At 37.4% G+C, this 15,792-nt stretch overlaps 1 protein-coding gene across 1 annotated transcript in view; it reads right to left on the bottom strand.

Annotated features, from left to right (window-relative positions):
• Window positions 1-15,792, bottom strand: part of LOC117214668 (RNA polymerase II elongation factor Ell) — a 147,747-nt gene that overhangs the window by 87,744 nt on the left and 44,211 nt on the right. The window contains exon 2 of the mRNA XM_033460880.1: window positions 10,911-10,958. Within this exon, the coding sequence (XP_033316771.1) occupies window positions 10,911-10,958 (48 nt within the window). The remainder of the gene's footprint in view (window positions 1-10,910; window positions 10,959-15,792) is intronic.

Here is a 15,792-nt window from a genome sequence, read left to right as displayed (position 1 = left end):
CACAGGTCAGCAGCACGTGAAATTGTACTTCGAGAAGGGACGTCAAAGTGGAAAGAGACCGACGTGTATTAAGACGAGGATAAATTCCAACAGAGTCGAGAGACATTTACAGGATAGAGAGAAAGAGAGAGTGGTTGGTGGAGCGTAAGGTGCGAAAAACAGGACAGGTAACGAGCGAATTGGACGATCGACGCGAGAAAAAGGTTACCTTTCGATATACGTAGACCATACACGATTATTGTTAATTGTTATATATGAAATCGTATGTCGATACACGATACACGAATAGGTAGAGAACGGAGAGACAAATCGGTCAAGCGAGAGACGAGTCGGTTCTTCCAGGATGCGTCAGCCGCAACAAGGACGTCTACTAAATGAGCGAATTATACTGAAATAATTGCTACGCTCCTGCTTGGAATTCGTAACGAAAATGATAGAGCGATAGAACGCGGTAGGCGAAGAAAAAGGTAGAAGGAAAAAGAAAAAATATTCAGGCCAGAAACACGCAGAATCGTACACGACTATCATCTTTTCTTCGTTGCTGTAACTTTGCCTGCTTGGCGTAGCAGAGATAATGCGATAAAGAGAAACAACGTTCTTCGTATAATCGTTAATCAGCCGCAAGCTACAAAATTTGACCAGATCTCCGGACTACATTTTTCTTCCTTCTTTTTTCTTAATCGCGTATTGCGAGCACATACGTAATAATTTGCTTTTACAAAGAAAGATTCTAGAAAGGGAACGCGATAAATTAAATTTTCTAACGTTTCGTTAAAGAGGAGCAATTGTTAAAATCACTACGTTGTCGATCGACTAAAAAATTACTTTTATTCAGTTTCCGAACAAACCCGCGTTTCCTCGTATTCTTGAAGAATTTCCAACATATTAAATATATCGATATAAAAATATCGTCTTAAAAATTCTATAAGAAACTTGGTCAACGTATCTACTTTCGAAAGAGTTACATCCGTGGACCAAGCAGGTTATTTTTCTTTTCAATTATATTATGTATCTATACAATTACATTGCTACGTGAAAATTCTTCTGTTTAATCGAAAGGTAAATATCAAAATCAGTAAATCAACAAAAATGTATTTACATATAACGTTTCTATTCTGTGATCTTTAACAACGCGCGCGTGCTCGCGCGAAAGATCGTGTAGTTAATCGTTTACATCGTGTAAGATAGATAAAATTTCGCTTTTAAGTTTTCTCCTAGCCATTCGATCTATTACTTTCTACACTACCGAATTCCAACGCGTGCAGCGCTTGCGCAACTTTCGACTCCGTATAAACGCCGATCATTAGATCATTGCGTTCTTGAATCAATATATTATTATATTTTAGGCATAATTAGTATTCTCATACGTTCGCCCAATTCACACGAAACATCTATCTCGGCTATCTGTTTGACGTGACATATCACAGTATGTATTGATTTAGATAAAAACACACTGGGTTTTTTCGATGATTGCCCCGAATCATACAACCTTTATAATCTTTTAGGTCTGATAAAATCGATAAGAAATACTTAAAGATAAATTCAAGCGTTATCTTACAAAGCATTTCGGATTTCCGAGTATTGGTTCGCATTCGAGCTAGGATGATATCTATGAGTACCAAATAGAGCCGGACATAAATCCTAAAAATAAAGTTTTTAATAATCGCAATAAATTCGGAACAGAGTCTCATATATATATAAATTCCGCTCTTCAGTCTAGTATAGCAAATCAAATGGCGACAGAATTCCACAGGAATCATTGAAGATCTAACCAAGAGATTACAGGGATATCGATTTCGTAAAGAGATTTTACATCTACGTTAATTTATATTATTTATCAAATTTACGATTGTATTTATATTTTCGTACTAGTCTATTAGAAAGAAAACATGAAAATACAGTCAGGTAAATATAAATAGTTAAATCATGAGATACTTGGGAAAATATAAAGCCATTATAAATAATAATCGGAAGAAAATATCAAGCGTTGAAACAGAGGAAATTACACGGTTAAAAAAATAGCAAAGCAAAACAGAGAAATCACGGGCGAACGCGATCCGTAAGGACGTTAGACAGTGCTGACGAATACACGTGGCTGGCGTGTACTTGGCCTCTATTACAGACGCAGTACCGTCTTGTCTTTGTAACTGGTGTGTTAACGAGCGATACCGAAGATATAACGACCTATAAATAAGCAAAAATCGCAGGCTCGAAATAAAATATCAAGATGTCACGGTCGGCGGTTCATTACGACGCGATGTACGCGTGTACGTTTGGTTACCCAGTGTTGTCGAAAGAGTTGGACGAAAATGCTACAGAAAACGAGGCACCCAAACGAAGAAAGAAGAAGAGAGGAGAATGTAGGTCGACGAAAGAGAGGAAAACGGGATTTCCGAAGACGAAGACGCTTGCTGAAAATAACCATACGATAAACCACCGTGCAGAAAAGGGAACGAGTAAAAAAGAGTGGCGAGAAGGAGCTGACAAGGAACGCTGTTAAATATTACATAGATGTTTTAAAATAAATCGAATCAGCAGATTCTATTGCGAAACTTGAAAAGAAAAAAAGAAAATATTAGAAGAAACTGTTATTGCGTATGGTTACCATTAGTAATCAGCTTCAAAACAAGGTCTATTTTTACGGAGAACTGTCAGCGAGCTGCAAATGGGAATTTTCGCGAGTTTAAAATATTTTTAAATGAATACGAGCGACTTTCTTCCATCGAAAGGTACGTTCGACTACGACGTGTCGGCGTACAGTCACTGAACGAAATAAGCTTTCTACGTAACTTTCTTCTGATTCGCTGCAAGAAGGATATGCCAGATAAGAATAGAGCTATATAGCTGCTAAATCAATTGCCAATAACTTGGCAATCTTTTCTCAATATTTATAAGAGCTTTATAGCGTATCTTTCCTACTAAAACATCTATGAGATTCCGACTAAACTTTTACGCAATCTCATACTCTTATTATTATCTCAACGTAATTAATGCAACGGAAAGAAAAAGGGGAATTTGCTTCACCATCTAAATATTATATTTCTTATTTAGGACCTGGTTGCGTATGTCATGTAAAGTTTATGATAAAAAAGGAGTAACTGAGCAATAACAACTTAACGGTGCTTTTACAATTTTGTAGGCTTTTATTCACGAAAATGATTAAGTATAATACTCAAGACTCAAGACTAAAGATTAAAGACTAAAGACTAAAGGTTTGCAGGTCTTTTGAGGGACAAGGGACGGTTCCTAATTGCCCTACGTAATGAGGGAAGCGTAATGTTGGGCCATGTGCAAATGTAAGCTCAAAGTCTAACGGTTCGCTGTCAGGTAGTATGGAATTGTGTAAATTTGGTTATGGTCATTGTCACACGTACTACGTACATCCTGCACCTTCATAAACATTTATATTCCCCATAAATGCATACAAATGCGTCATCTACATACTTGCGAGTGCATAGGATCGACAAGATATGGACGAAATGCAGAGAAGAAAACAGAGAGGACGTATAATTACCCCGAGGTGTCGTTTGTTCCGTATCACGAAAATATAGACATTGTTAATCTGCGAAAGGGAATCCCCGTTGGTCTACGATGACAACGGATTAAACTCAGCGTTTGTACATAGTACGTACGTGCTAAAGAAAGGAAGACAGATAAAGAGATAGAGCAAAAGAGGAAGGTTTAACTAGAATTTGGTCCGTTGTGAGAAAATACCCGGATACGAGAGAGCGGGTGCGTTTTAACAGCAGTTTCCTACCATAGAGTTCGAGAGAAACCGTACAACTGACATCCCTTTGACCGTGTAATAACGCCCGATATATCCTGCGGGTTTGTTGGCTTTTAAATTGTGCCCCTAAATGGTGTGTTTGAAGTCAAGCGAGAACCGTTCACGCTCGTTTCGACTCGCAATAAGAAGCAAGCTAATATTGATAACCAGATTATCTTAAAGGAAATGTTACTATTTTCCTGTAAGTTAATAGCAGTGTGCATAGCGTAGTATAGCAGTATACAGTAATTAATAGCAGTGTGTGTAATGGTAATACGTAAACGGCGAAGGTGAGAATTTATTCTACACCAAAGAGAAGAATTTAATCAATTAAATTTGGAATTCGTTTATCGTAAGAGATGCAGCTTGTGATTTAGAAGGTTTCAAAGAAATTAAAATCAAAGTTAGAAATTGGAGGATTATTCAGCGAATCGGATATCGAAGTACACGGTATATTTAGTTTTCAATGTTTCAGGAAAATATTAGATGGAGATTATCGTACGCTGAATGTAACGCACAAAATTTATATTGACATATAAATATCATTCGTGTGTTTTTTATTAAAAATAAATTCAAAACTATATGTTATTACGAATATTTAACTGCTAGGTTAGCGTAGTGTATCAAAACCAACGTGTATCTATATAGAAACATTTTAAACAAGGAATTACACAAACAGGAAAAACCTATCTCGTAACTATATATTACACATAAAGAAAAAAAGAGAAACACAATACTAACCACTTCCTCCAAACCAATTGTTTCCAGCTGGATTCGATATGTTATCTGTGTGTTTGCACTCCAGAGGCATAAAGTATTATCATCGGCCATCTTCGGCGACAGACGCGCTACGCTACCACTTTCTATGCAATGTTTCTTGCTCAAGAATTTTACAACAGAGGCTCGTTGATATCGAACGTGTCACGTAAAATCACAAGTCACAAATATTAACCTTATTTTCACTACACTGTATTATTAACTTAATAAACACAATTATACACTGAAAATCGTACTTCACTCTAACTACATCTAAAGTTGGTAGGCGACTGATCGAAGGGTAGAAACCCGGTAGAGAGATCTTAATCCCTTTCAAAGACAAGAACTAAGTGAAATTTAATGACGATGTTCTGACGGAGGAAAGTTAATGATGGGTGGGTTTAAGGACACGAAAACAGCTGATTTGTTAAGGACAAGTTTTCATTGAGAGGGTGTGGGAAATAGATTTCACTGCCAATTGGCTGATCTTCCAGATTGGTAGGGGAAGGAAGAGTGCTAACCGCCCTTGAGAGAAAGCTGCTAATGAACACAAAAGATGTTTGTTTTTGGGATGGACCTTAATCATGAAAATTCCAAGGTTTATGGGGGGTCCTTAAGAATATTGACAATATATTAAGAATATATACAGGGTGGTTGGTAACTGCTGGTACAAGTGGAAGGGGGAGGGGGTGATTCTACGCGAAAAAAGAAGTCGAAAATATAGAATAAAATTTTTTTTTTTAATTTTTTTTTAAATCTACAGTGAGATCCGTTATAACGAGACGTGATAAGTGCACGCGTACCGCAAAGTCGATTTTCTCGAAAACAAAGCCTCAAACGAAAAATTTTTTCGCGTAGAATCACCCCCTTTCCCCTTGTACCACCAGTTACCAACCACCCTGTATATTCTGAATGAATATATTAAGAAAAATCATTTTCTAGATGCTCGGGGCGAGAACGATCCTAAGGCGTGCTCGTATCGTTGTAGCAGTCTGGCGAAAAGGTCAAAGTGGGCGCATCGATCTTCAAGTATCTTCCAGAGTGGAAGCCAGTCAAAGGTCAGAATAAAGCAACCGGAGTAAATGCGGTTAAACAGAATCGGTTATGTGAATGAAGCCTTAGTAAAATAAGACCGTGGATGCTTTTATTTCCTCGATCTAAAAGGGAACGCCATGCTTTCTCCCTTCCTTCGTAACAGGTGATTACTATTACTATTTTATTTCGTTTTTCTGGAAGATACGTGTTTTACGATTCGCGGAAATATTATTGTATTACCTTTCGAAGGTATAAGATGGATAACAGGTAAAATGGAAAGAGACATTTTATACGCGCGATACTGGCAACTGGAAGCCTCGTTTCCGACACCCGGTATCTTTAGAGACATCGATGGTGTGACAATGACCATAACCAAATTCACACCATTCCATACTACTTGACAGCGAACCGATAAGTTTTGACTTGACCTTTGCACATGGCCAAACTTTACATTTTCCTCGTTACGTATGACAATCAGGATCCTCTCTTTGCCCCTCAACACCAACAAACGCAACATATACAAACTGCTAGTATTCGACCACGAGGCTAATCTTGTGTACAGTTTGGCCGCGATTTGAACGACGATTTTAACTTCGCTACTTCATTGTGTTATTATACTTAATCATTTTCGTGAATAAAAGCCTACAAAATTATAAAAGCACCGTCAAGTCAAGTTATTGCTCAACTATTTCTTTTTTATCATTAATTTTACGTGACAATAACGCCGTAAAAATTGTAGAAACGAATTTCTATGCTAGAACCAACCAATTCGACCAAATATCGAATACATAGCAACGAATAAGAATCGCCTATGTAAAACCAATCTCCACGCAGTTTCCTCGAATGCGTCGCAACAGGTGACGTTGAAACGACTGTTATTCAATCGAGTAATAACAATCGGCCGTAAATCAAAATTACCGAGCAGTTCTTTCCCTTTAACATCTCTCCTTAACATTGCAACTTTCCCTGCTCGTTGTTCCCCCCAAGCAGCATCTCGAAACAGCACTTAATCGATGAGACAGTCAGCCACGCCCGAAAAGTCGAGCGCGACCGGACGAAGACCGCCAACAGGTCGGTCACCTTCCTTTCCTTCTACAGGGAGAACCAATTTCGTATATGTGACAACGGCGCGGCTTTGTGAAAGGATATGCGAGCAACCGCGTGCAGCAGCTTTTACGAGACGATGGCAAGGCCACTTTTTCCATTCCGCATAAATAATAATAATCAGAGTCTAAAGCAGCGTGTCTATAAAACTAACAGCATATTGTGAATTTACAAGTGCTTGCTTTAAAAATTATTTTAAATTATCATTTATCCAGTGCGTTAGCTATTCGTATCCTACAATACTTTCACTTTTTTAACTTCTATTCCAAAATCCTTGTTTCTTTGTATTTTATTATTCTTTCATTGTTGCACGAGTGAAAGAGTTTTGGTACGAGTGAAAGGGGTTTGGATTAATGGGGAATCGAAATGATGGTTTAATCGTGGATTATATGTAGCAGCTACTATGTGTGACTCATAAGTAGACGTAATTATCTCAGTTTTGTAGAACGTTCAAAATAATCATTTTTAATTATTAATAGATCGACTTATTGTTTGTGTGACACTGTAATGAAAAATTGTTTTGATTACAATCGTGAAAAAGAAATGATTAAACACAACGAGCAAGAGACACGAGCTACTGGAAAACGTTCGCAAACCACTTGCGACACACGGTAAAGCTTAGCGCGGCTGGCCACGTTTTCGGAAATCGTAGCTGATCTTAAAATACATCGTCGCTGTGTTCAATACGCGAATCGTTCGGAATGTTTCACGGCAGAAACTAAGGATAAATTATGCAGTAACGGAAACGAGCGTAAGATAATCACCTGAAATATTCAAGATTATCATCAAGCAGTTCTTTTATCTGTTGGGAAAAATCAATATCCTGCAAGACCAAGGTCTCCGTGCCGATAAATCGATTCTCAACATCGGGATTATGATATACAGTTAGATAACGTTTACAGATAACCGACACATATTGTTCATTTTGGGGAAAATATCGATGTTTCTTACGCAGTAAGAACTTTATTGCCACTTTATTCATTTATATTTGACATTTCAAGTGATTCATATTTACCTAATCTGTTGTGTATTTGAATATTTTAGAACTTATTGAAAGATTTACGTTGCTCGTTCTTATTAGGATTCTACGCTTAAAAGATGTTTTCTTTGATTTTAAAGAAATATGAGAAGGTCATTCTTCTCGATGTTTTCTTATTCTAGTAGAAGATAACACGGTAAAACTCTGTTTACATGAACTTCATTCGTTAGAACAAGATTTTAGTCAGTGCCGGATTAACTATATCTCTGGCAATCGAACCCATTCGGGCTTTGTGTAATTAACAATGGAATTCTATAAGCCGAAAGAATTACAAGCTTCCAGCATCAAAATATTCTCTTCGACGCGTATAAATAGATACAGATTTGCTAATAAAACGAATGAAATTTCAGAGTTAGAATTTTCTACGAACTATCCGATTATCCTATCGTAAACGTAAAATTGTAAAAGTTATACAACTTGTAACTTGTCAATTTGCCGATAGTATTAGTTAGGAAGTTATTTTATAACAGAGCTCAGAGCTGAACTCCTATCGTATGTCCGAAAAAAAATATATATATAGCTGGCGAAGAAAATTGATAGCCCCCAATTACAATGTAAACTGTCTCCCAAATTCCTACAAACACAATTCTACTATAACCTGAAAAGTACAGAACTCTTTAAAATAAAGGAACGCTACGGACGTAGGGAGATAAATACGTTTACGTCGAATCAAGGTTTAGTGTCAAGAAAACGTATTTCATACGATCGTCCGGTTCAGTTGAATGTAGCAAATAGATCGTAAAGGGTTAATCGACGCATAAGAAAGGCTTCTCGAGCATCCGTAATAAACCATTTCAAGATCATCGAGTCTTCACAGGATCCCGGAACCGAGGCGTCATCGATGCAACCTCGAAATACGATCTCCTTCAGCCTTCGAAAAATCGTCCGCGAGAATGAACCAAGGACCCTAAGAAGTTGGCTGGCAGCTTCACCGCCGTGTGTTTGCCGGGTATTCGAGCAACGATCGACGCGACCAACGAACGTACGAGCGAATCAACGAACGGCACGGGAGAAAATGGTGTATAACCTTGCTCGAACGACCTCGATCGCCTTCACCGTAGTAGAAACCTTCGACGCCGTGCCTGGCCACGTCTACGGACACGCGCAGTAATCACCACCGATCCTCCGATCCCAGCGCGAGAAGATCTCTGCGCGCGCGTGTCTTCGTTCTTGTAACGGGAGAGGATCGTGCACGCGATCGATAATGTGTCACGCCTCTCACTCTCGTTTCTTTTCACAAAGGGATGCGGTAAAGAACGTTCTACTTCATCATCTTTCGTATTTTACCCCCTTGAATGATTACCGATGTTTAATCGTTTAAGGATAATTTGTTAGCACATTTATCAAATAAGACGGCGAGTCGACATTGTGGGAGAATGTCGTAAGAATTCGTATCGATAGACTGTGGGTGTTTACGGGAAATTTAGAAACGCGATAATTGTATAGAAATTATTAAAGTAAGTTATTAAGATATAAGTTTTATTAATAAAAGTACATCTTACGTTAAAAGCCTTATTAATGTAGAGAAGGGTATTGTATGAAAGATTGCATTAAGGGTAGTAAAAATCGGATTACAGCGAACGTGTTAAAAAATTTGTAAATGTGGCTAAGTTATTCTGTGTTACGTGGTCGTTGAAGGTTCACAGTGGCTAACAGCAGTGAAACTTTAATGGAATTTAAAAAAAAAGAGATTTCTTGCGCGTGTATTTGTTACAGCTAAATCTACAAGCAAATACAAGTCCCGTATATTTCTGTAGTTCACGTCACCTAGAACTTTTTCTTATTTTAAATTATTAGTATCTTGATCCTTCGTCTTTCATGTACGAAAATACGAATATAAATAGTAACATCGTAGAACAATCTCTCTCCGCCAACAATCTCTTTGTCGCCATTTTATTTACCATTAGAGCGAATTATAAAAGAACTTTCATCGAGGAACCTTTTTTACCCGTACCTATACGATAATTCCGAAACTTTACCATCAGCATACATTCAGCGCCGCGTATCGACCCGCCTTTGCGACATAACATAACCTCAACTCTCGGTTTTTCCTCGCCTACTCTAATGCCTCGTAATTTCCAGTAAGATGCGTGACGAATTTCAAAGTTTTCATAACGAATCGCAAAGACATGCTTGCGCTCAAATACAACCAACAGAGGCGGAAAATCTTCCGAGAAAAGCTTAACGGTCGCTAAACGATGTTTCGCGGAAAACGCGCGAACGACGACGCGAAGTTCGTGTGCTGCGTAGCTGGCGCATGCGCTACAGGGCAATTTTTTATTCTTCATCTCGCGAACGTGATTACACGGATTTTTTAAGTTCCAGTCGCTTCTCAGAAGAATTACGTCCGATTCTACGTGAGCGTAGATCGTCGATGCGGAATTTCGCGAATTTTATACCGCATTAAAACCAATGGGAACGTGGCATTCTATCGAGAAATTCTCGAGTAATAAAGGGTTTCGTTGAAAATTACTTCAAGTTTTTCTGTGTACTTTTATAATATAAAACTCTGTATAATTGTAGAGGTTGCGCGTTTACGGGGTTTCCGATTTCTCTCTCAGACAGACAGATAGAAAATATCAGGCTGATAAAGGTCTCTATGAAGGTACCGAAGGGTATTGTATTTATAAATATTTTACTCCTTTTTGAAAAGAGAAAGGCGTAGATCTAGGTCGTTTAATTTGTTTCGCTTCCTGTGATTGAAAACTCTTTTCTAATTATAGTAATAATAAAATAGCATGCTATAATGATTTGAAAGTAACAAATTGTCTAATTAATTTTTCAATCATAATTGACTAATAAAAACTTGTATATACGGATGTTGCGAAATTTTGTTAAATCGGTCTGACTTGTGAAACCATTCCGTACCGTATTCTGTATCAGCCTGATTTAAGATACTGAACGTGATAAACCAAAGCATAAATGACTTTGTAAGATACGTAATCTCTTTAAAAAGGGATAAAAAATATTGACAATGTCGTTGTATAAATATTTGCTAAATATCGCCTCTGTCACGATTTAGAAAAACGGAACAACGATTTACGGTTGATTTATGAGACTGGCAGCAAGTAGCTGGTTGATTTTTTGTAATCTTTCGCATAAAATCGATCTTGATTATACTCGAACAGACAGAGAAGTCGGAAACTTGTACGTATTCGCGCGATTCTACCGATGCAAGTATGCAAATAATGGAAAGTGATTTTCACTTACCCCTTCGTTTCCTAGGAACTGTATAGTAGGGTTCTGGGTGGTCTTGTTCTGCAAGTGAAACAAAATCAAGATTAATTTAACGTCAATTTGTATCAGAAGTTATATTATGCTAGTAACGCTATTATATCAGTAATATCTCAAATTTCTTATTTTTACTATTTCATCTTGTTTTCTATTAACAAGTAAATTCGATTTACTTCCTTGTTTGAAAATAAATAATTTCTTCTTGTATTACAATTTTTTATGCTCATTCGAACACCCTTCTAATTCAAATATGCATAAATAATTTGTCTTGCGCGGTATAGAACGTACGGAAATAATACAAAATTCCTATAGACGCGTGTGTTATTTGTCAACTACCTCGGGCTATTGTCATTTTCATAACGCGATATATGCAGGAAATACAATATATATTCCCCAGGCTAGTTTAATGTTTTTCGTCTCAATAGTAATGGAATATTCATATCCTCTCTTCATTAATAAACAATGGTCGCTCTTAAAATATCTCTACTCGTAGAACAATACTCGAATATAGCGAAATGTTTTATTCCGGAGAGGGATGACAATTTCCGCTTACCTTAACTTCGCAATCGGTATAAAGCTGTATAAATCGTCATCGGTGCGAAATCGACGTCACAACGACGCCGGTAGTAGCAAGTCTTACGTGCGTGCTCTATCGACTCGAGTATCGTCACGTGCATACAATTCGGCGATAAAGTTCGCGATAAGCGTTGACTTGCTTCGAGCGACCGATTATGCCACGTAACGTGTATAAAATTCGGATTTTACGAAATTCTTGCTCGTGATACGATAAAGGAAGGAAAAATCTGACGAAAGCCGGAATCGTGGGCGAGTTAGGCGCACGATGTTCAACGACTTCCTAATTGAATTTTATAATTCAAAGATTTCGCCACGGATAAAGGTAAAGAAAAATTGTACATGTGCAGTTAACAAATAAAACTGCTGATCTTGCTATGGTTTGATATTTCTATTACTGTGTTTACCGTTAGACATTCTTGTTTGAATTATTACGCCAGGCTAGAAATGTTGTTTGAGTACTCGAGTTTTTTCTCGATTTCCATACGACATACGATGCGCTCTATCGTTGCATCGTTTAATTTCCGTGATTATTAACTTCTAGCAACTGTATAAACAATCGTATTTTTCTCATTTTCCCAAACCCGCATCCTCTCAGGTATTACTTAATATTTTATTTAATAAATCCGTATGTTGCAAAGTTTAAACTAAGATAATTTTTTCTTTCACGAATCACATGTATTGTTGTCAATATCTTTTATATTAACAAAATAACAATATCTTTTATAGCAACAAAATAACAATTCACGTTTATGGTGCAGGGTTGAAACGAGATTAATATATGGCACCGTGTATCTACATATATGCGGGTACGTAGTTCGTAATTTGACAGAAATTCGTTTAATTACGAGCTCAAAGTATCTTTCTACGCTACGTTTCTGTCGCTCGTGAAATTCAACTGCAGCATGATCTCATAGCGTAATATATTTTGCCGCGTTACATTAGCAGCATGTGCATATACGACGATTTTGCGTGCTGTGCACACGCGCGGGCGCGCTCACGATCGTTTGAAAAGGGAAAGTTGTCGGTAAGAGCTTCGTGCGCCTTTGATCGCTCAGCTCGACGAAGACGTTCGTAAAAACGAAAAGCGCTACGATTGGCGATATTGCTGGTGATTGGCAGAATTGGCGATGCTAGTAATAACAACGAATATGTAGATATACCGTTGATTAAGACTAGCGTGATAATCGCGTCCCGATAAGACTGTACTTCTGTGAAAATAAAGAATTCTTTGTTTTATGAAACAATTCGAGGAAAGAATTCACGTTTCTAGCTTTCAGTCGTTCTTTACGTAAAAGAAGCTTTACGTTGTTAAAATTTGTAAACTTATAGAAATATTAGCTTAGTTTCGGCTCGTTTGCTCTGGTTATTCGAGTCTTTGCAAATTTATATCGTGTCTGTTACGTTTCTTCTTATTATTAATTAGTTTCCGATTCTCACGACATTGTAAAACGTCGTGCTCGTTACTCAAGCTCGAGGCCAAGTACCGTGACCTAGTGCTTTTAATTTTAACGTATGGACTGCGCTCTACCCACTTTCGAGATCTCTTGAGTTCTCTGAGAATTAATGCTTGTAAGAAACGGTCGCATTTAGAAAAATGCAAAAGCAAAAACGTAACAATTTACGATCGTAGACAAGCGTCGAGTAATATTTAATGGACGAAAAACTCCCGCAATAAAAAAGAAAAAAATTTTACTCGAACCTATAGCAAACGTAAAATGATAAAACTGAAATCGATGCAATAACGTTATTAGTTAATAAATTATTATGCAAGAAAGTTGTGGTGTTAGAAATGACGATATTCGGTAAATAATTACGTAATTATACGTGCACGACGTATAGCCAAAATGTTGCTAAAGTGTAACGAGTATTCGCTGAGACACACACGGAGAAGGACGCTTCACATTCGTTCGAACAACTGGAATTCTGGAGCTCTCGATCGTTGTCCTTCGAAACCAATACCAACGCATGGTTATTGGATTTTACGAGCGATTCGACGTCGCTCAAAATATATGCGCATGCATTGACGTCTGAGCTGAGTCGCGTTTGAGCCGTTGTCGCGATTTAACGAGATTTAAAAGCCGAGTCCAAGCGGCAGGCCACGCGTCTCAGACAAAAAAGCGTACAACGGTTAGCCAACGAATACCAGGGCGAAGTAAAAGAGAGACAGAACACAATGAAATAAATTAATGACGCAGAAGACGACCTGTGGTCTGACCGTTAAATGCTCGAATGTAAAATTCACAGCTCTATACTGAATTACGTACGTTTCGTGCCGGTGGTCCCGAAATTTAGTGCGAGGATAGAGGAATTAAATTAAATTTCAACGAATAGCAATGTCTGTTGAAATTTCGCGAAAAGAACGGGAACGTTATTTCATTTAATGAAACCGTTTCCCACGTTTATTTTTTTTTTTTTTTTTTTTTTTGGAGAATTTTCGAAGGTTTTGGAAAAGAAGATAATGTGTACGTATAATTTGTTTTATATTGGGCAATATTGTACTATTCTTTTTCGCGTGAATATGAACGTGAATATTTTATAGTTTTCAGTTTGTACTATTTTGTATCGTCAAATATTTCATACTTTTAAAAATTCGTATTATCAAAAATCATTATGTTAAAAAAATTATATCTGATTACTAGAGTCTCTCGTACATGCTTTGAAAATAAGACAAAATATAAACCGAATAGGATAATGTTTAAAAAATTATAAATCGATATAGACACGTGGAGCCCTGAACTCGACCACCGGCCATTCTATTTTGACGATGATAGAAGGAAGCATTGCGTGATATATTAGACGTCATCAAAGCGGTTTCTTGCGCGCGAACAGCTACCCTGTCTCGAATAAGAGTCACATTGACAGGTTGGTCAATAACTCTTTGATCTACCACCACTCTGCCTTTTCTAGTCTGTGCATCCATATTTTGTCTTTATTCCTGTTTCGATCGTCAGCTATTCTTAACTGAATTCTTCAAAGGATATAAGTCGCCCTCTTTTTTCGTTTCTATCGACTGTTGTCGCGTTTTCTTTTGGAATATCCAAGCTACCCTGTTTCTTTCTTTTTTCGATCATTGACGATCGTTTTCTTTTAAACTGCGTACAATTGTTTAGGCTACAAAATTTAGGCTGGACAAAATTTATAGCGTCACTCGAATACACCCTAGTGAAAATTTATCAAATGTCAGAGATCCATAATCTTGTTAATATTTATAATATAATAATCTAGCAATTTGATGCAACAAGATGGAAATCAAAGTTCGAATCTTCTATTTTCTTATACGTTTGCTCGATTTCATTTAAATCGGTGTTCAAGGGATAAAGTATTTCTTTGCAGAAGAGTTCGTCAAATTTTCTGCATGCTGGATAATCGATATTGGCTTGTAGGTAACATTTTCCTTTAAAACAGACGACACTGCATCACAAAACGATGTAATGAAGCTACCAGTCAGTTAAAAGAACTGCCTACATTTCTGTGGTTTCTATCCCTTCAGCGTACACGGCTGACATCTCCCTTTTACGACTATTAAAAGATCTTAGTCTGATTCTTGATAAAGATCACGGTAAAAGTTGTTTAGTTTTATTTTATTATCATTTGGGATAATAATACATCAACGTTTATCGAATTATCGATCAAGCAATAGCGACGCTCTGTCTAAAATCATTCTAGAGAACGCGCAATTAATTGATTTAGATTTGCTACTCTGGATAGATTATTCAGGAATCCTGTCGACGATCCCATGTCCCTAGAGTGCGAGATTCACAAGTCGTCGGAGGAAATGTAGAGAGCAACTGAACGGAAAAGCGAGTGGATCTCAAACAGAATCTGAAAGAATAATTCGTCGTGGAACAGAGAAAACGGGCAGTTCTGCACCTGTTGAATTTCATTTTTAGCGATAGAGCAGAATCTTGGACGATAGATAAATTATTCGCAATGAAACGTGGATTCGAAATGATAAACGTGGGACGCCCGCATAATTTATCGATGGATCGACGTCAATCGAACGTACAACAACACTTCGCCAAGCGCGTTCGATAAAGCGGATATAGTGCGAGGAGGGTTAATCGGTTAAATGGTTAGCGGTTTTTCCAATATTTCATATTTATGGACGTGACTTGGCGCAAAACATAAATTCTATTATTCTGCCTTGTTGCTTTATAAAGAACAGTGTGTTCTTTTTTATCAAATACGCGCCATTTAATAATTGGAGCGTTGGATATTTCAGAGTAGCTATCTGTGAAGATAGAACCATTTAACGCGTTTAATCGAAATTACGTTCCAATCA

Source organism: Bombus bifarius, unplaced genomic scaffold, assembly GCF_011952205.1.
Source record: "Bombus bifarius isolate JDL3187 unplaced genomic scaffold, Bbif_JDL3187 scf7180000009243, whole genome shotgun sequence".
Taxonomy (NCBI): domain Eukaryota; kingdom Metazoa; phylum Arthropoda; class Insecta; order Hymenoptera; family Apidae; genus Bombus; species Bombus bifarius.
This window is presented reverse-complemented; position numbering and strand designations above follow the sequence as displayed.